Below are 22,066 nucleotides of genomic sequence, written 5' to 3'. Positions count from 1 at the left end.
CAACTTCTATTCAATTTTCATACTGCCGTACTCTAATGGAACTATCCACCTACCCTCTTCTAAAAAACCATTCTCTAGCTAATAAATCATCACACTAAAGCTTCATGTTAGCTGACTTCGCTAACTTCACGTATGAAGTAACATAAAAACACTTTGAATTTAATAATAGTGAGTTAAACCAAATTAATGGGAAAGAATGGGATTTCGTGCCTTATTTAATTACGGCAGGTACGAGTATTTGTTCATGTCATCCGAAAACGAAACATATTTCCCTTATTTTATTTTGTGTTGATTTCTCTGATATGCTCAAAACAAATAAACGCTCTCATAAAATACTAAGCAATGCAATTTTATTGTTTTTGAGAATAATGAATACAATGCAATATAATCATTTTATTAGAGGAAGAGTTTAAACACATGAAATTAATTATGCAATGGATTTTTCAGGTACTCCTTGAAGCGATAAGACAAATCTGTAACGGTTTTGAACTTACTTACGGTTTTAGATCCCCAAACATTAACTGAGATCATAGCATCCAGTTTTCGCAACAACACGGGTACTTCAGTACCAAAAACAACAAATGATATGAATAAAACTTCTACAGCCCGTACACTTGAGCTTCCACATGCAATAACGGATCCTTTGAACAAGACGTAATAATTTCCCTGTTTGAAACATTCGGCAACGCAGATAATGTGGGGCTCCGCTACGGACTGTGTCTGTCTTACTGGCAATAGTTCATCGAATCCGGGTTCCAGATGATTAAAGCTGATCCACCTTATCAAGGGTTCAGCGGCCAGTGCCGTGATGCAAGCATTTTGCGAGCTGCTGGATCTTTTGATGCCTTTGTTCGAAAGTACCTTCGTTAGACGCAATGCTCCTCTGAGTACATCTACAAGAAATAAATAAAAACAACACATGAGAACATGACCGTAGTGCAGAACATTCAGTGTTCCTACCATCCTCCACTTCGAACCAACTGGATTTGACGCACAACAATCCTACACGAAGCAGCGTGTACAACAAAGGTCCATTACTCGGTTGTTTCTGAAGCCGATCGAATGCCTGAATGATCTAAAACAAACAAGGGAGAAATATAAATGATAATATGTCGACACCAACATTCCACAACGCGTAGTGTTTGTACCCATGCAAATTAACACCACAAACTAACAGGAAGGGGAGGGTTGCGGTTATTGTAGCTGGATTATGTATACGTAGGGGTAAGAGGGGCATAGTGAGCATCCCGTGCACCAGCTTGGTCTTCCGGCCGTTCGGAACAAATTGGTTGGTGGTAGGATTAATATCATAATGGTATTGAACCTACTACCAGTTGATTTGTTTCATGCAGCTGGAGATTCAGAGCCAAAGTGCGAAATGCTCACTATGCCCCTCCTGCCCCTATATAGGCCGATTTATGGGAAGCTCATATGTTGGTCATATTAAAATTAATTTACTAACCCTTTCACCGTAATAAGAGAGGAAATGTGGGAAGGTGTCAATGATGTCTTGGTATCGGGTTGGTGTATTTTTCTGCAACATCGATTCATGAAGCTCGTGCGCTTGCAACATGCCATCAGCAATCTGTTTAATGTTTGCTGGTGTAGGGCTCAGTGCAGAAATATGCGCAGCAATACTGATTTGTTCTTCACTGACAAAAATTTTCTTATTTTTTACGCGCCGAAACTTGCGATCTTCAGGAGATATGTCTTTACGCATATTTGCTACCCTAGTTTCGATTAATCCAGTGTGGCAACCAGTGTTCATTCCACCATAAACCCAGAAAAAGTACGACTGTAATGAGACAAAATAAAATACAATATTATCATTAAAGATGTCAGTAGACGTGATAACATATTGGTACAAAATCTAGTAACTAACTAAACCAAATTTATTAGATGAATATATATTCAGAGCAATCTGCAAAAGAGCTGATTTTGATAACTACATAGATAGATACATGACAGACCGTTATGTTGGATTATCAAAGCGTTACCTAATGAGCGTAGTTACAAGTTACTGAAAAATCTACCATCTTATCAGATACCTAGTAAAACCAGTTTTTATGTTTTGGATATAAATTGCGTGGTTTGAAAAAGTGGTTCCTCAAAATGGTGTTACCTCCCCGGGTGCACTTTCTGATACACGAGTCTGCTTTAGATGGGGGAATTCTTCTACGATTTGCACAGCAAATTTTTGCTTGTCTGGCCAAGTGGGATATCTGAAATCATAAAATAAAATAAAAATGAAATTGAAACGATAGTTATGACAAGTTATGACACCACGATTTTGGGTGAAATTTAGCTACTTTCATATATTTCACGCAACCCCTGTATGTTGAACATACATAGTATTGTCAGTAATGTAGCAGTATTAACTACAGCGCACTATTGGCGATAGTTGCAAGTGTAGCGATAATATTGCACCTTTCCCATCAAACTGGGCTATTTGAATGACTTTAAAAAGAGCGGAAACGGTCATAAAACAGCGATTTTGCGTCTTTGGCACACTTATTCCTCATGAAGCAAGAAATAAATGCGCCGAAGGTACCGATGCAAAATCGCAGTTTGCGACCGTCCTTGCACTTTTAAAAGTCAGTTTTATAGTCTACTTTGGTGGTAAATGCACAATACATATGGGTCATTCCGCGCCAAGTGGTCACAAAAAATTGCAAAAGTGAAATTGACCTCTTCCGATTTGGACCAAATTTGGAGGGAATGTTCATTTAAGTTCGAATTCTAAAATTCCAAAGTTGTATGCTGATCGTAGCACCCCTCGATCAAGGGGCACATTTTTCATTTTTCATTATTTTTAAGAAACCACTACTTTCTTTTGTTCATATCTCCGGAACAAATAAAGCTACAAATTGCATTAGGTATTGTTTTAATAAGGAAATTAGACAAGAAATGTAAATCTGTAACTTTTGTTTCTGTACAGTGTTGCCAAATATTTTTTTATTGTTGTTTGAAAACTTTAAATGAATTTTTCTCATAATACATTTCGTTTAATTTTCATTTTAAGGACACCATCGTGTTCTTCATCCTTTTTTACATAAGAAACACTTAACGACAAAAAGTAATTTGCGTAGTTCCTGAGATATTGCATTTTGAATGAACGAAAGTCAAAAATTATGAGGGTTATTTTTTTAACGTTTCCTCGTAATAAGATTCCTTCTCATGACTTACTTTGTTAAATAATACTTGATGGAAACAAAATATGTATGATAAAACCAATAAAAGTTTTTATGCAGTGTTGACAAATTTAAATATTATTTAGTGGCTGAAAACTTTACACTAGTAATAATCTAAACGAATTGCATTATAAATTATGACATTCCAAAACATAAAATACTGTATCAAACACTGATCGATTTGTTTCTTACATTTTATTATAACAATGTAAAATATAAATTACAATTTACTTATTTTTCTTCTTAAGGCTAGCACTTCATGATGATTTCTTCCCATTATTATTCAAATCCACTTGCTTTGCACGTTTCGTTGCCACAACTCTAAAATCTGAACCAGTTGTGGCACCTGAAACAGTTTTCATAATAATGGTATCAATACCAGAAGGAGCTGCTGCATTTATTTAACGAATACTGGGAATAGATGCAGCTGATGCAAAACGGTGGAACAGTATTTGTTTTTCTTCGGAACAGATCTCAGATGACACAAATCAAACGTTTGTATTGCAATTCTTCATTGCCCAGTCATAGAGCTCCTTTGGCGTGTGAATAGTGACTCCTTGTAAACTAGCTCGCGTTTCCAATCTCTTCAAAGTTCATCCCAATCCGTCGCTTGGTCCTTTGCCATGTGCCGTAACAAAGTAGTGCCACTGAGTGGGCACCCCAAATTTGCTTTCGTGGAAAACCAGGGTACCGCACCATCGGAGAAGTACGAGATTTTGGACAACTGTGATACCTAGGATTTGAGATACTATTTGAAATGGCGCTGGAAAGCATGAAATGTTGTTGTGCTGTGGTCTAGAGTATCGGACATTATGACGCAGTTCAATGGTACAACTTTATTCTGGTGTACAGTGTAGGCATCAAAAGTGTGAACGGTTGCCAGCAAATTATTATAATGAATTTCCTGTACACTTAAACAAAAAACAAAAGAATAGTTTTCAGAGAAATCTGCCACTACAACGACTTCACCTTCACGTAAGCTATGACAAGTGAATTTGAAAAACTCGGATTGTTTCGCTACAATATAGACATGCTTTCGTACGGCTGGGATTGAAATGAATAATTCAAGATGAATTTTACCTGCAGATGGCTGGTCATTATCCATGTTTTTTTTAACCGCCAGATGACATTGCACGCATACTTTCCGACCTTCGATAATTTTTGGCAAAGTTCTTATTGTACTCGTCATGAAATCGTGCAGAAATTGGTTTCAAACTCTTGCGACGAATAACTGTATGCAGATTCAATGGGTTGCAGCACTGTCGTTGCATTGTCGCATACAGGTCTCCATATTGCTTAGCATGGCCATCACAAACACTTTTCAGTTCCGTAACACCAGAACGAAGTTTGTAATTGTGTTCCACTATTCGGAACCTAACACTACTGTGACCAGTTATTTGATCTATTGTAGTATTTCCCGTGTCCTTAGTTTATTGCATGTCGCATTACTTCATCACTATTGAGAAATGATGAAGTATTCGATTTTTTTTTACAGTTGTCATTCTTGCATGTATCTCAAGGATCCGACTCTAATTGAAAGGTCCCGCTATTTATACCCTTCGGAGTGTTAAAACACCCTCCAAAGGCACGCCCCTTTGTCAGTCAAAATTGGATTCTTTAGCAACAAAATTAAGGAATGACACCGATATTGACCATTAGAGTGATGCAAAATTTGAAATTTTCGCTCCACAATACTTAAACGATTCCAAATCGGATCCTGACTAACCTCTCAAAATTTGAACCCATTTGGTGAGAAACTGAGATGGCACAAACCATTTGAAGTTTGTATGCGAATTACTATGGTAAAACCAAGATTTTTGTTCATGTCTATCTAATAATTCACCATATCGGTCTGCTTCAAAAACTTTCAATTTTACTTGTAGGAAATTTTTCCAGCTACAATTTTGCTGAAGACCACTTTTTGATTAAATGCAAGGATCGAAAGTTATTAATGGTTCAATGCACTGATGTCTTATGATCATGCTCAATCGACTGCTCAGCAGGCAACATTGGTGTTTCTGGGGCGTTGAATAGGACACAAAAATTATGGCTACTATGTCACACTGCAAAATACAGTGGTGCCTACAGAACAGCTGCTTGATCATGTCATAAGTTTACCAATCTCTTAAATAATTAATAACTATTTCCTGTCTTGTTTTACATAGAAACGATCTTTAGCAAAGTTGTAGCTGAGAAAATTTTCTATAAGAATAGCTATCGAGCTGTTTTGCTGCTCAATATGGAAAAAAAACTAGAAGGTAATGAACAAAAAGTTGAGATTTCCCATAGTAATTTACATGCAAACTTCAAATGGTTTGTGCGAAGTCTGTTTCTAACCAAATGAGTTGTAACTTTTGGAGGCTAATCACGACCCGATTTGAAACCATTTAAGCACTGTGGAGCTAAAAAGTCAAATTTTGCATCAGTCTATTGACCATGCATCAGAACCCTAGTCTTAACCAATTCAAACTAGGGAACAACGAATAGAAGATTAGGAATCACATAGATGAAGACTAACTAACTCATTTATTCCTTGTTTCAAGATCATCCTCGGTGGACAAAGTCGAGTCTTATCACTATCAACAAGGCATAAAAAGTAACAAGGACTAAGATGTGTTCCTTTGATTACTGAAAAATCCTGTTCCCCTAGTCTGAAGTAGTCAGGACTAGGAATCGGTTGTAGATCTTACATCCCTTATCGTACCACGAAAAGGTGATCCACCCACGTTACGGGGGGTAATTGTGTTTCTTGTGTGTTTTAGGGTGTCGGAAGGTGTTTATGGGTGTTTCTGCATGTCGACCTAGCTGTCAAAACGTTTATTGAAAATTAATGCTTACTGGCTAGCATTACATCCACTTTTGTTTATAATCAGAATTCTTTTTTTTTGCTCTCCAAAAATTTACCAATTTAATCATGCACAGTGAAAGCACGGAATTTCAGAAATAATGCACACGTCTATGTAAGCAACTTACAGGAATGCAAATTCGCATCCCTGATCGTCATCCGCAACACCTATCTAAAAGAATGTGCTGTGTATGTATGTCTGGAGTTCCACTCCGATCTCAAAAAGTACTCCCTCAGCCGTCGCATTCTTATGTCATGATGCTTGACATCCTGGCTCAAACCAGTAAAGTCTTCTCGAATCCATCCCAACCGAATTCCAGCCGCAATCAAGCCCAAATAACCAAACCGAGCACGCCCCTTGATAAGCAATCTCTGGATCTATATTTCGCAAAAAAAACAAACCTATTTGCAAGCGGCAGCTAGTAGGATGGATCTCTCTGATTATGATATGAAATCCACGACGAAAGGGCATCAAACACATTAGAAAGAAATATCTGTCTTCAGCTATCGATCAATAATTGATATGATAATTATTATCCGCTTCATAAATATACAGTTACAGATATTCTAGCTCGTTAGAGGTTCAAATTGTCTGTTTTTCAATGTTGAGCTTGATGTTGAATCTTCTTTCCTAATTGCGGGGGTGAGGGCTACTTCGGTGTCCCGATCAGTTTTTTTGTGGAATCCTACCGATTTCTGGAGGTCCCTCCTTCAGAAAAAAAAAATCAACAAAAACGAAAAAGGGCATCAAATGAATGGCAGTGCTGCCAGAAAAGATTGAAAAATTGGTTCTCATGGTGGTTGAAGGGTGTTTGAGTGTGTTGAAGAGTGTCGAAGGGTGTTTTTGATGTGTTTAACGCAAGGTGGCAAAGTGGCTTACCCCCTGAATAGAACACACCATTTTCCACTCGGTATCTGCAAACTTCTAATGTACTAGACAGATGCGCCAGAGATGCTTAAAACATTAACGCCTAATATATGAAAAAAAAAAAAATCAAAAATGTCATATTTTATACGTTAATAGATGACATCTTCAAAGACATCTATTTGATCTCGAAATTCTGGATCGTATGCAAAACATGAGCAAATTACAGTTTTGTCCTATATTTCACATTTTTGTCTTGTTTTATGGCTGACCATAAATAGTTATTTTGGCGTTCTTGTACCAAAAAATATAGATTTAGGTCCGTTGTGCACTTACCTTCTGAAAACATTTAAAATAATAGGTTTGGATATTAATTCCATTGCTTTAGAAAATGCATCAGAAAAATAAAAAACACTTTTCTTTAATTTGTTTTCCGAAAATGTTACATTGCGTTGACCTTTGTTTTAGATAGTCTATCTTATGTAAAAATGCTGTGGGACACGATGGGGCATCAAACCAAATATTTAGATGCATCAACTTTAAAAAATCACGTTTAAAGTTTTTAGTTGCTAAATAATATTTAAATTTGGTAACACTGTTCTTGGTAATGTAATCGTTTTTTTCTTTAAATATTATTTCACACAATAAGTCATGAGAATGAATCCACTTATAAAGAGGAAATGAAAAAAAAATTAAAAAAAAGTTTTACCCTCATAATTTATGACTTTCGTTCATTCAAAATGCAATATCTCAGGAACTACGCAAATAACTCTTTGTCGTTAAGTGTTTCTTATGTAAAAAAGGATGAAGAACACGATGGTGTCCTTAAAATGAAAATTAAATGACATGTATTATGACATGTATTTAAACTGCATTTAAAGTTTTCAAACAAAATAAATGGCAACACTGTACAGAAACAAAAGTTACAGATTTAGGTTTCTTGTCTAATTTCCTTATTAAAACAATACCTAATGCAATTTGTAGCTTTATTTGTTCCGGAGATATGAACAAAAGAAAGTAGTGCTTTCCGAAGAATCACGAAAATTGGAAAATGCGAACTTCGAGTGAGGTGACTCTATTTAATTTGCAGAGAAAGTCACCTCACTCGAAGTGACAATTGCCATCTCACTAATGACAAAGAGTCACTTCACGTCACTCGAACAACATAAACCTGGCAGTTTTTGTTCAATTTCATACCTTTTTTCGCGAAACATCATTTCACCAAAGAAGTGGTCAGTCAAAATCCGATTCATTTGTAGTAGCTTCTTTGCATCTGGAACCAATCCGACGTCCAATAGCTTGGTCAAGGTCTTCTGGAACTTGGTTTCTTTGGCAAGAATGGACCGCACTGTTTCTCTTCGTGGCTCAGACACATCTTGTGTGTTCTCATGTATGTTTTCAATATCATTTTCAGAAGCCTCGCGGTTCCGCTCAATAAAATTGAGTATAATCCTACGGGGACCCACTTCTGTGATGTTAATGAGGGTGAGGTCGTCAGCACTGAGGTCCCATAGTGAGATGTCATTGACAAGGTTGTCTGAAACAATATGAAAGATAAATTATGGTTTGTTATTTAAGGACTCTAAGTTGAAAATACGCACAGGAGTGCTAGTTGGGATGTAATTGAAAAATAATAAGAGGAAGAATGAATATTGTTACGCGATAAAATAAAAGTACAAATTTTAAGTTGATAATACATTTGAGTTTAATCGACCATCAAATGTCTCGCCTTTAGCTATCGATGTATTTTAAACATACAAAATCAAAGTCAGGGTCACTATCAAGATACCACAAACTGTAACATTTTCTTTTCAAGAGTTTTTTATACATTATTCTAACAACATTTGGAGATATTACCACCTTATAAGAAAACAAATGTGAATTAAAATTAATGATACTTAATTCCTGAATTACAAACAATATGTCCAGTTCGTTTTCAATCGTAGCCAAAAGTATACCATAGCATTCCGTAGAACATTTTTCAAATTTCACTACGTAGCCTGGGCAGAACATTACGCCATTCACATCTAGACAACCAATTGATTTGATGTTTGCAGGAAGATCAAACAGTAATGGAGCTGTGTCCAACAAGGTTTTTTGAAGTGTCGATGCTGAAATGATAATTGACTTGTCAACAACATAATTATGATTTAGAATTGAGTTCACCTGTTTTAGATTCAAACATTTAGTAAGACTGTAGGATAAGTTTCTAAAATTTCCACAGGTATGACTTTGACTTTTGGATTCTTTAATTTTCCTTCAAACGTCATGCAACTAAAAAAGGCAATTGGGCCGTTCTCCCGACAAATCTGTGGATAGTGAGCTATGTGATGTATTTTGTTAATGGCGTTAGTAGAGGGAAAGGCGACTTTGAACAATTTATGGAACTTAGAAATAGATTCTGATAATTCATTGATCATTACTGGTGTCAGTTTATATGAAAAACTAATGTAAGTGATTTTAAGTAAAGCTGCAATTATTTCTCGGTGCATTTCGTTGGACTCTAATACTTTACGGAACACGAATGAAAAAATACACAGTAACATCCATCACTGAGCAGCTGATTGACTTATACTATGATGTTTACTTTTCAAACTTAATTTAGTAAAATTTGCTGATGGCTTGTCCCTTACTTCCGTGTCTCCGTAATTGAAATTATCGATCAGCAAGTTTATGTCTACTACGGTTAGTGTTTTATTTAAAATTGTAATTTTCAATATGAGTTTTAAAACCATTGGAACAACGCCCTCCAGTAGGTCATGCATTGGATCTAGTGTTTGATTTGTTGGCCATCTATAGAATGAAAGCAGGTGAAGTGAGCAACTTGTTTTTATGCCATACATGCTCGATGGTTTTTGACCCATTTGGTCGGATATTAATGAGTTCTGTACAGAGTCTACTGTTCTGATGGCAAAAGAATCACCAAATTCTCCTGAAAGCAAATCCTTCCTACTGATTTCACAAACTCTGCAGAACATATTAGCAGATGGGCCTAGCATGCCATATATATCGTGAAGTGCTAATGTATCACCGAGAACATGAACCAGAACTGCTCGCATAATCCAAACGCCAGATTCCGTTCTGATTGGCACACCTTCAGGAGATTCAAGTCGTAGCAAATCATCGATCAAAACTTGCAAAACTTCGTTGTACCTGCCGGTTACGAATTATCAAAAATAAAAACCAAAATCTCAAATATCCAAACATATATACTAGCTTACCCGTATCTTTTCAGTATACTTGACTTAACCATAAGGGTCAAATAAACGCGATCGAAAGTTGAATTAATCCTCGGGTCCAGATTTTCAATTTTGAAGCAAATATTTGTCATTTTATTCTTCCCTTTACGTGAACCAAGTGCATTTCTGTATTCTCCCTCATCGATGTGAATCGAAATTCTGAGGCAGTTGATATAAGTCTGTAGAAAAGGGTGTCATTGAAAAAGTTCACCGTCTTTAAACGACTCTAATGACTCAGTTGCATTATATGACCAAAATAGATATGAAGTGAAAAACATCTTTGCGAGCTACAACTTTGGTAATGTATTCCTGTTTTCGATATTTCCGTTGGAATTTCCTTCCTCTCAAACGACTAGTAAGGACGCGACGAGTTTGTTTGTGTTTTCCCAATACAATTTCAGTTGGTTCAGGGATTGCCCGCCCAGCTATTCCACACAAATATGCAAAGTTGTCCTCTGGGGTCCTAACGTTACTCGTCAAGTCAGGAATCTCTAGATTATTTATAAGTTTTATACTGTCAGGATCATCCAACATTTTTTTGGAGGCCAAGAATAATTGTATTTGAGACATAATGTAGTGCTGAATCCAATTAGACATCGATGTATAGCCATCCAAAAATCTCGCCAATTTTTTTCAGGCAGAGAAACGTCGCATCTGAGATCAGTTATTAAAGCAGCAACACTTGATGTGGTCTGTTCTAATGTTACAGGATTTTTGTAAAAATGAGGGTTTTCAATTTTCAGTTTATGTGAAGGTTCACCGTCAACTTGTATTGGTTCTTCAATTGTAGGCTCTTTTGGCTCTAAATCAAAATCTGATAATGGATGCTTTTTAAGGACGTGTACTCTGAAGCTTGGAAAGTAAGCGTACAACGATCCACATATTGAACATTTGAATGGGAATTCGGCTTGAACAGTTGTGACCGTTCCATGAACGGCTACAAAATGGTGTCTTAAGTCATCAATGTATCCTTTGATTAACATTTCGCATTGTTCAACGTGGCATTTGAAACCTTGAAGAAAAAAAAACTTGATTTTAAAATCATGCAATCTTATTTCTTATTTATTAAATCCTAAATCTTAAATCTCGATGAACATTTCAAGTGGTCCTATCTGCTTTGATCGATTCTCTTAATCGACTATCTCTTTTGATAACCACGGCTATGCAAACACACTTCGTACTAGTTTTGCCACAAAGTTTAATACACAGCAGTTTTTTTTTTATCTAGCGTTTGGAATCTCGTGCCCTAATGGTGATAAGCTCCAACCGGTAGTATCCTCGAATTAAATCCCGATCAAAAAAAAAATATCGCAATGACCTCTTTGCAGCTGTTTGGATGTAATATTCAACAAATTTTTTTTCTGTGTAGGATCAGTAAAAAATATTAAAATCATTTCAGGGGAGACATGTCAGAAGGGTCTAACTCGAAACGTAAACAATGACTTGGATCGTCGGTTTCTTACGAATGACTACATACCCACTCAAACTAACTAAATCATCTTGAGCTAGAGCTTGAGCTTGATTGACCGCCCACGGTTGCTACTCTGTTATTGCCAGATCAGCTGTAATTACACAGAGAACCAATAGACGATGCTTGGGACTAGCAATCATCCTCAATGTGTAAAAACTGGTGATCTTAAATTAGGCAATACCAGCGCCGGCCGCGTCCAAACACAGGTCAAGAAAGGAATGGGAAGGATTGTGTTGACATGACACTCGCTTTGATGGAAGCCGAGAACACCTCTGCACTTCCACGAGGAATCACTGGGATGTTGGATAAGAGGGTTGGGTTTGCAGCAGGGTTCGTTTTGGTAAACGATAAGCTGAATTGATGTCCTAACGATCATATAACGCGAAGGAGCTTGGGACTAAACCCACGGTCTTCTGCTCAGTAAGCAAAAACGTTTGTCCCTAGACAGACGAGCACCTTTTTAATCACCGAGTTGCTGTTATTACCATGTAGTCATATTAACAAATAAAACGATTGATGAATCTTGAATGTGGAAGGGCCTGAGATTAGACTCATGATGTTCTGCTCAGTAAGCAAAAACGGTTGCTCTAAGGCCATCGAGCCCCTCATATCACATAATACCGTTGCTCAAATTTTTGTATCCATTCAAACCCGGAACCAACGACAACAACGAGTTTCGCAAAATACACGATACACAAGCGATTTAACCATAAATCTCTTTGATATGTAAGGACCTGGGACCGCATTTTTCTGCTCAGTAAGCAGGCCACTGTAACCGACGATCTTTCAAATCCGAAAACTAAAAACTACGAAAAAGTACTTAGGCCTTCATTAAGTTCCACTTTCACGCTACGTTCAATGACAGGGTCCTATCCAGGATTACATCTGAAAAATCCAAATCTGGCCAACGCCCACCTTAAACCTAAACCTGCTCTAATCCACCTGAAATGACTAACGAATGGAAGACTTTGACTACCCAGCCATGCAATAGTCTCATTCCGTGCCTTATGGCAACTTGATGATTCTATTGCGCTCATCTTCTGGCATCACCCAGGGGAGACTTGGTCCTGTACCCAATGCTTAACTTATCTCCATTCCACTCAGCTACTCGTAATTTATTGTTATATAGTGGGCGAAATATTATTATATGAGATAATTCAATGCAGACGTCTTTCCAAATTTGGCAGATCGACAGGTAATCGGTGAGTTACCACGATAGTTGCTATTCAACAACTCGACAACGTCCCATCGTCAACGCCTGCTATGAGAATTTCCCATTGCAGACGCCAACGAAATGACGTCATCAAGCTATCGATCAACTACCCTGGTTATCGCCTGGTAACTTATAGCACGATGCTAGGAGGCGAACCGGAAGAATCGATGAGCTACCTCTCCCCCTCAAACTAACTAAATCATCTGACAGAGAAACGACGTTCAAAGTCATTGTTTACGTTTCGTGTTATACCCTTCTGACAAGTTTCCCCTGATTTGTATGGATATTTTCGGTTACCTGAACCGCCACTTCCAACCAGCCACCCTCTTCCCCTCCTACATTCCCCTCGGGTTTTTTATGGTCCATATTCCAGCCACATGATTGCATTCAACTATAAAACTCATCATAAAGTATAGTCTGCTAAGATGCTGATATCAGTATAATGAACATATACTTGCACAAATGTTCCGGATCTTTCGGAAGATTCTTCAAACAAGCACAATTAAAATGCGCTTATTCTAGCAAATTGAACTACACGTTGGCGTATAACTTTTATTCAGCAATAATGTTTGTTAAGCATCCCGTAGCATCCAGTCAGAGTCCATTTCCACCACAACGTTGAATCCAATCTTAAAACTTATGCACAATTATCGATTACTTTTTCGTCGGGACGTATCAGCTTTTGTAAACAATGCATTTTATCGTCGATTTTGCGTAACTGAAAACTCGCCCACGCACTACCATCAGATGTGGGAAATTTTCCCTTACCTAATAGTGGTGTTAGAATGCGTGGGCGAGCTAGCAATTAAGTCAAACTCACGATTAAACGCATTGTTTACAAAAGCTGATACATCCCTTCGAAAAAGTAATCGATAAGTGTTTTCATTGAAGAGCAACTTTTTCCAAAAATCCACGTGTACACATATTTAGAATAAAAAAGAACTTAATTACTCTTACCAGTCAGTTTCTGATAAGACCCACTATCCAGTTTTTTTTTTTGAATCCGTTCCATTGTGCGATGTGATGTGGTGATACTGTCAGTTGGGAAAACTATTGCCGGATAAGCTGTAATGACACAAAAAAAGCAACATGAAATTTACATCTTAACATAATGAAAACAAGTAGGGGAAAATTCGGCTTTGGCAATACCTTAACCATCGTCAGGATGGTAAACAAAGTCCCAGAGCACTCAAGCTTGGCCAATAGATGCTCTGAAACACAATGTATCCACATGCCAAAATTGAGCTCTCAAGAACGTTGTTTACCCCCTGACGATAATAGAATAAGATATTGCCGAAGCCGTCATTTACCCTATCTCTATAATATGTTAAAACTTGAAATCGGTTTCGCGAATCCAGCTGCGGTATTGTCCTAATGATAATATTTATGGTACAAAAAAAAACTGGTGCTCGATTTCCAGAACCGATTTCGTTTTTCGACGGGGGTTTTTGGGATCGGTTTGATAACCGAAATGAAAATTTTCACTTCGATGGGGATCTGGCTTCTTTTAATAACCTTTAACTATATTTCAACTTACTTACCTGATATATTTTGACGCGACACAAACAACAACCGATATTTAACCAAAAACACTCCGAAAATCTATCGCACTCCGCACTGCACGACGCCACAAACCCAAGTGACAAATGCGCTAGAGAAAAATTTTCAACCAAATTTAAGTTTATTTTACTCAACATCGAGTTTAGCTGAAATAGTCGATAATGAGTAGTTTTGAACTTAGACAACTAGAACTTGGTGATGTAGAAAACTAGAAAATGTCTAAGTTTATTTTTACCCAAAATTATGTTTATGCGATACACTCAATAATTGAGTAGAAATGATTTAAATGTCGATTCAAAATCAACGCAAAAGGGCACTATAATCAACCGGTGAACACTCGTGTTTATTTCAGTTACCGTGGGACGTAATTTGTGATGAGCCCCGGTCCCTTTCAAATTGTATCATTATTTATGTACGGTCCTTATATTTTAAATGACGTTTCACATTCATCTAGTGATGGCCGATTTTCATTCGAATAATCGATTAATCGATTAACGAACCGAAAAGTAAACTATTTGTAATCGGTTAGATCATGCCGATATAAGCATTAACATCTCCAGAGGATCATCACCGATCGTTTCAAACGTGCTACACTCTCATTGGTGGAAAAATGGCAGCACAGCGAACAAAAAAAAGTAGAAGGGTCTGTGCCTAGGGGCACAAACGGAAGCTTGACGTAGGACCGCTAGTGGACGGAATAAATGTGAAGAGCATTAAGTTCTTTTAATTGATCAAATCAGGCATAACATTTGATAACGGCACAAAAGCATTTGTAAACAAACATTCTAAGGCCCTTTACACGCGAACTAAAGTACGCCCACGCAAACCAATACCACTTACGGAAAGGTGATAGTTGCCCCTATGCGATGGTGTTGTTGGTTTGCGTGGGCGTACTTTGGTTCGCGTGTAAAGGGCCTTAGAAGGTTTGTTTACAAATGCTTTTGTGCCGTTATCAAATGTTATGCCTGAAACATCTATTATCTCAACTCTTTCCGGTTTTGAATTGTAGGCGATCCAAATTTGTAGTAATCTTTTTCAAAAAGAAAGTTGATTACGAGAATCAATCAAAATCACTTGCACCCCTGCTTCCAAGTTTGTGTGGTCTTGGGGGCTTGTGGTTCTGAATATGGACAAACAAGCATAGATAAATTCTATTCCAACTCTTCACTGATGTAAGCTTGATGGCCCTGAAAAGGGCCGTTTTATTGAAGAGGACATCCATGGCCACTTACGCTTGGCGTGTTTAGTGTAGGTGACAGCATCACGGACCTCATTTTCCACGAACACCTTCAGCACACCTCGTAGATCAGACCGGAGATACGTCAGACACTGCGACGACGAGCCAGACGACGGATGGTGGTTATCTCGAAGAATTTGCGATGACGATTGGCACCTCCTTTGCCACGACCTACTGCTGCTATTGCTCACCACGCCGTCCGAAGCGAAAATGAGCTGATACCAGTTTTAGTTTAGTTTAGTTTAGTTTAAATGATCTTTATTTCAGTTTAACTTGGACGATTACCATATAAATTTTTTTTACTAAGTGATTTAATTGCTTTCTTCATCTTTAGGTATGGGCAAAATTCAAAATTTGTTTTACAGAATTAGTCCTAGACTTAGTACACGGTCGACCACCTTGGTGGGATTGGTTTGTTTTGTTTTTAGAATTTGAAGAGAAACTACTTAAAACTAACCTACTCTACTATATACACTTAACCTACTATGTACAAATTGCTTATTAAAGCATGTTCAGAAAGATTGCATTTTTGAATAAATTTGGTTGTCATATCATCAATTTTGGAATCTACTTTGGGAATTTCTGCCTCTTGATGGAGGTCTGCTATTCTTGTGTCGAATGGACGATCTAGGATCATCCTCAACACTCTATTCTGTGCAACCTGGATTTTGTTCCTGTGGGTCTGAGCGCACGATTCCCACACCGGGACGGCATAGAAGATCCCGGGGGCTATGATCTGTTTGTAAACAGCCAGTTTGTTTTGCCTTGAGAGGCGGGATATGCGGCAAATGAGCGGATACAAACACCTAACCAAGGCGGAGCACTTAACTAGGGTTTTCTCTATGTGCGAGCGGAACAGGAGCTTCTCATCGAACAACATCCCGAGATAAGTAACATCAGTGGACCACTCGACCCTTGTACCATCCATTATTACGGTACAGGAGGGAGACGGTTTAAGTTTTGGTGATTGTCTGTGAAGGAACATGATCGCTTGGGTTTTCGAGGCGTTGATTTTGATTTTCCACGTGGTGGCATAATAAGTAAAGGTGTCAAGGCATCGTTGGAGCTTGTTCGTAATTTCACGAGGCATCCTACCCTTGACGGCTATCGCGGTGTCATCTGCGAACAGAAAGAACACGCAACCGTCTCCTAGAGGAGGGATGTCCGACGTGTAGATGCTGTAAAGCAGTGGTCCCAGCAGACTCCCTTGCGGAACACCTGCTGGGATCGGAAATTGTCCCGAAAGGGAACTATTCAACGACACCCTGAACGACCTTTGCTGGAGATAGTTACGGGTGATTTTCACAAGGTATGGTGGAAAGTTGGAGTTACAAAGCTTGTATATAAGTCCGTCGTGCCAGACATTGTCAAACGCCTTTTCGACGTCTAACAAGGCCATGGCTGTGGACTTGGATACAGCTTTGTTACTTCGGATGTTATTCATCACCCGCACTAGCTGATGATTGGTGGAATGCCCCTTGCGGAACCCGAACTGTTCCGGAAGAAGAATGTCATGTTCCTCCACAAACTTGTTTAGTCGGCTGAGGATCAATTTTTCGAACAGCTTGCTCAGCGCTGAGAGCAGGCTAATCGGTCTGTAGCTTGACGGTAGTGAAGGGTCTTTCCCAGGTTTGCGGATCGGGATGATTTTTGCCACCTTCCAGATGCTTGGAAAGTAGTGCAGCTCCAAGCATCTGTTGAGGATGGCAGCCAGCAGCGAGTGGACCCTCGGGCTGAGATTTTTCAACGCTAGGTTGAATATTCCGTCAAACCCGGGAGCCTTCATGTTTTTACTATATTTCAGCGCTGAGCAAATTTGTTCCTCTATAATCCGTTCTTCTGGAGGTACGGCACAAGGGGAGGTATCTAACGTCTGGACGCACTGCACAACCTGGTTCTCGAGTGGACTTGGGATTGTAGAGCCAAGCAAATGCGACTGGGCAATGTGCTCCCCAATTGCATTGGCCTTCTCTTCGTTGGTGATAAGCCGTTCGTCATTGACTCTAAGTGGTGGAATGGGCTTGGGGTGAGACTTCAGCACCTTGGCAACCTTCCAGAATGGTCTGGAACGGTCGTCCAGGTTCTGAACGAGCCGCCCGAAACTCTCGTTCCGGATTGAGATCATTCTGGAAGCGATCTGCCGATTCAGATCGACCATTTCGCATTTACACTGCAGATCCCCAGTCCGCTGAAACTGGCGTCTACGAACATTTCTGAGCCGAATCAAGAGTTTGGTGTGGGAATCAATTGCTTGAAACTTACCCCTCACAGGAACTCGTCGAACGCACTCTTCGTCAGCAATGGATATGGCTTGATGGAGACCCTCCAGGGCCCGGTCGATGTCCTCCACTGTGTCGAGCGGTGGGTTGTCGTCGATGTGGCGGTCGACCACGCGTCGAAACTGGACCCAGTTGACTCGATGGTAGTCCTTCCGCTGGCACGGTGCAGGGGCCACGTTGTAGCCCAGCTCGGTCAGCACCGGTTGGTGGTCCGAACTCAGGTCGTTGACGGCAACCGGCTTGGCTAATCTGGTGTTTGCCAAGAACAGGTCCAGCGTCGATGGGTTGCCCGTCGGTGATGTGAAGGTTGGTTCGTCCGGAAACCAGACGGAATAGAGACCATGCTGGGAATGGTCGAATAGCAGGCGGCCGTTCTGGTTCTGCTGGTAGTTCTGCCAGGCCTCGTGCTGGGCGTTCAGGTCCCCTCCGATTACGAAGCGGGCATTGGTGCGGGTTATGATGGCAAGGTCGTTCTTGAACTGCTGTGCTGTACCATTGCTAACGGTACATTGCCGGGGGCAGTAGACAACGATGAACCGGACGTTTCCGGTCGATGTTTCCACCTCAACGCCGACGGCCTCGATGATGGAAGTGCGGTAGTGGGGTAGGGTGCAGTACTTGATGCCTTTCTTGATGATGACCGTGACACCGCCCCCCCTGGAGCTGGTGCGATCAAGCCGGACAATGCTGTGGTCGGGCAGCCAGAAGCTGTCACCGGTCTTGAGGTGGGTCTCGGTGAGAAGGCCCACGTCGATGTCGTGCTTGCGGAGGAAGTCTGCAAGCTCAATGTTTTTCGCCCCTACGGAGCGAGCGTTCCAGTTGGCAATCTTTATGGGTTCACGGTCCATAATTAGCGACGAAGGAGATGATAGCTTGGAGCTGTTGTGTTCTTGTTGCGTAGGTGCGCTTGATGATGATGGCCTGGGCCAACAGTGTGACGGTCTCATCCGTTGACAGCGGAGAATCGTCTGTAGCTTCACCGATTGTACCGGCCAATCCCGGAGCAGGGGGATCCGTCGATGGCCCGGAGGCTTGACCGGGTACTGCAGCGGCAGCCAACTGGGCAGCAGCCAACTGTTGGTTGAGCGGGAGCGGCGGCAACACTGGAATTGGCCGTGATTGGACCGGTGATAACGGAGGAAAGTTCTGCGCGTTGTTTTCTGGAACCTTCTTGCGACCGGGCTGGCTGTTGGACGAGGCCTTCTTCCGGATCTCGGCGTATTCGGCCCGCTTCGGACAGGCCTTACTCGTGGCCTTGTGGGCGGCACCGCAGTTGGCGCATGTGGGAGCGGCTTCCTCGATGCTGTCGCAGTTGTCGATCTTGTGGTTTTTGCCGCATTTGATGCAGCGGCTGGCCATGCGGCAATTCCTGGTGCCGTGCCCGAACAATAGGCAGTTCGAGCACTGAGTGACGCCACGGTGGGTCGGCTTATACCGCTCCCACTTCACTACGATGTGGAACAGTGTGCGTGTCGTCTGGAGATCCTTCACGGTTGTGGAGTTCTTCTCCAGATGGACCAGGTAGAGCTGGTCACGATACTTGATGGCCTTGCTGCGGGTCATCTTGTGGACTTCGACCGGCTTGAGGCCGTTCGCCTTAATCGCGTCCATTAAGGTGGTGGTGTCCATGTCGTGGAGCCCGCGCAGCACCACTTTCAGCGGCTTGGTGGCCTCGATGTCGTGGGAGAAGTACTCCAGCTTCATCCTGTCCAAGAGGGCCTGAACTGCGTTGAAGTGTTTTTCGGCCGGGACCATCAGTTTGTAGCCTTCCGTGCACCGTTGAATGGTGCAGCGAAGGCCCTGCTTAATGTAGAAATCCAGCTGCTCCCATAGCCCGGGAGGGAAGCCCTTCACATAGAAGGGTGGCAACTTAACTTTTTTCGGCACCGTCTCAGGGTCCGACTGCGGCTGGGCTCCGTTCTGCAGGGCCGAGAACGGATTGTTGCTCAGCAGCTTTTTTGCTGCTGATGCGGTGGCGCTGCTGTCTTCAGGTCTGGGTCGTTTAGTTCCGGGAGGCCCCGGCTGCGGGTCCGCAACGCCTGTCGGGATGGGCAATGGGGTTTTCTTCTGCTTCTTCTGGGCTGGCTCGGTGGTCGCGCCGTCTCCTGGGAGAGTCTGTTTTCCCGGTAAACCGGCACTCGCGTTACCGCGCGATTTCTTACCCATGGCTGGGTCAGCGAGAGCGTCACTACACAACGCGGAGCTAATTCGACTTGCGAACGAACGAACGAAACTAGAGAGAATTCAAATCGACTGAACTGCTCAACAGTCTGGCAGCGAATGCTGATGAGCTGATACCAGACAGCAGCGCTGCTTTATATCTTTTTAGGTTAAAGCAGAATGATGTGCAACCAAGTGGTATAAAAGCTACAAAGACTCCTCCCATTATGAGTAGTTTGCTATCAAGTAGCGAGACTGGCTATTTTCTTTTTGCGTACACGGCGAATGAGAACACCCCAAATTTGAGTTTAGTTCACTCATAATCGTCAAAACTGTAGGAACTCAGCGATGAGTAAATTTGTCTCGTGATTTCCTGTGGAAAACCTAAAAAATCTGCCAGAAAATGAGGAAATTGACGAAAATTTTATTCAGTCTCGGAGTAGTACCAATAGACTGAGTGAATCCAATCTTTACTTTTCTCAAATTCGGGAATTTTTCCCTGGAAAATCCTGGAAAAACCTGGGAAAACATGAGGAATATTTACTCATCGCTGAGTTCCTGCACTTATTTCTGAGATAACTAAACTCAAATTTGGGTCTTTCTCATTCGCCGTGATAGATATCGGCGTCTGTGGTTAGCGTGATTACCTCTCACCCCAGCAGGCCTGGGTCCAATCTCAGTCGGCGCCATCGGCATGTTCTAAGGCATAGCATCTCTGGGAGCTGCCTCCCTGGCGTCGGTAGCATTGGAGCTCAGTACGGAAAACAAATCTCGCGTCACTTTTCAATAGGTCCTATCTACATTGATCGATTCTCTTCATCGACACTCTCTTTCGTAAATAACTCGGCTTCACAAATCTGGATCAACAATAGAAAAGAGCCCATCAGCATTTGTAAACAAACCGTTCCAAAGCCCTTTACTCACAAAGCGAAGGCCACCCACACAAACCAACACCATCATCGGATAGGGGAAACTTCTACCTACAAGATGTTGGTGTTGGTTTGTGTGAGCGGCCTTCGATTTGTGAGGCTTTGGAACGGTTTGTTTACAAATGCTGAAGGGCCCTATTCTATTGTTGATCCAGAAATGTTTCCTGCCGTCTTCGTCGAATTAGATGCTAGATTGTTCCTTCTTCCATCGAAAATATCCAGCCGTGGCGATTCAAAGTTGATCAAGGTTGATCAAAACAATTTGTATCCCTGCTTCCAGTTTGATCACATGTGCATTTTGTGTGGTCGGTGATTCTGAATATGGACAAACAGGCAGATGAATTCTATTCCTACTCTTTACTGTAATAAGCTTGGTGGCCCTGAAAAGAGCCGTTTTGTTTCCAATGTTGGTGATGATTTAACCTCTGAAACACACCTCTTGGCGTGTTTAGTGTAGGTGACAGCATCACAGATCTCATTTTTCAGGAACACCTTCAGCACACCTCGTAAATCAAACCGGAGATACGTCAGACACCGCCACGGCGAGCCAGACGACGGATGGTGGTTATCTCGAAGAATTTGCGTTTGGTTCTGAACATGGCGATGAGTGTGTAAAATATTACGCAATTCCATCCTCCCTATTCGCACGCGCCCGAGGATCCTAGGCAAATGCCACTTCGACTTGTTTCGTCTAGTTACTACTCTCTGACGACTGTGCTGGGGAAGCAGCATATGCATGTAGGTAATTGGTGGATTTGTTAGTTAATTCGACGCTTTTGGACAATGCTGAACATTTAACAGTTTTTCAATAGTTTCTTGATGAAAATCAACATTCGGAATCATTTTTATCAATGCGTAGCCATATTTCTGATCGATTGGTGATAAAATTATTGAAATTGGACCAGGGGTAGCTGAGTTATTAACGTTCAAAATCTTTCTTAATTTGTTACATGTTCCATTTTCGGTTTTCACAAAGTGTACCCCCATATAGAAATTAAAGACGTAGTCCTACGTCAAAATAATCGATTAGTTGTTAATCGAGTAATTAAAAAATGGGACATCTCTGATTTTGGTGTA

The 22,066-nt window shown here is 40.9% G+C and overlaps 1 protein-coding gene across 1 annotated transcript; it reads right to left on the bottom strand.

Moving 5' to 3' along the window:
- Window positions 1-423: 423 nt before the first annotated feature.
- On the bottom strand, window positions 424-13,836 carry LOC135705004 (uncharacterized). The gene is made up of 6 exons (XM_065226554.1): window positions 13,782-13,836; window positions 8,099-8,438; window positions 2,123-2,222; window positions 1,463-1,795; window positions 961-1,075; window positions 424-893 (listed from the first exon to the last, which is right to left on the bottom strand). The coding sequence occupies exons 1-6, from the start codon at window positions 13,834-13,836 to the stop codon at window positions 424-426; spliced, it is 1,413 nt and encodes a 470-aa protein (XP_065082626.1).
- Window positions 13,837-22,066: the final 8,230 nt, after the last annotated feature.

The sequence above is a fragment of the Ochlerotatus camptorhynchus genome, unplaced genomic scaffold (assembly GCF_037179485.1).
Source record: "Ochlerotatus camptorhynchus isolate MF236.1 unplaced genomic scaffold, CSIRO-AGI_Acam_v1.1 ptg000256l, whole genome shotgun sequence".
Taxonomy (NCBI): Eukaryota; Metazoa; Arthropoda; class Insecta; order Diptera; family Culicidae; genus Ochlerotatus; species Ochlerotatus camptorhynchus.
The sequence above is the reverse complement of the archived record's forward strand: the minus strand, read 5'-3'. Positions and strand labels throughout refer to the sequence as shown.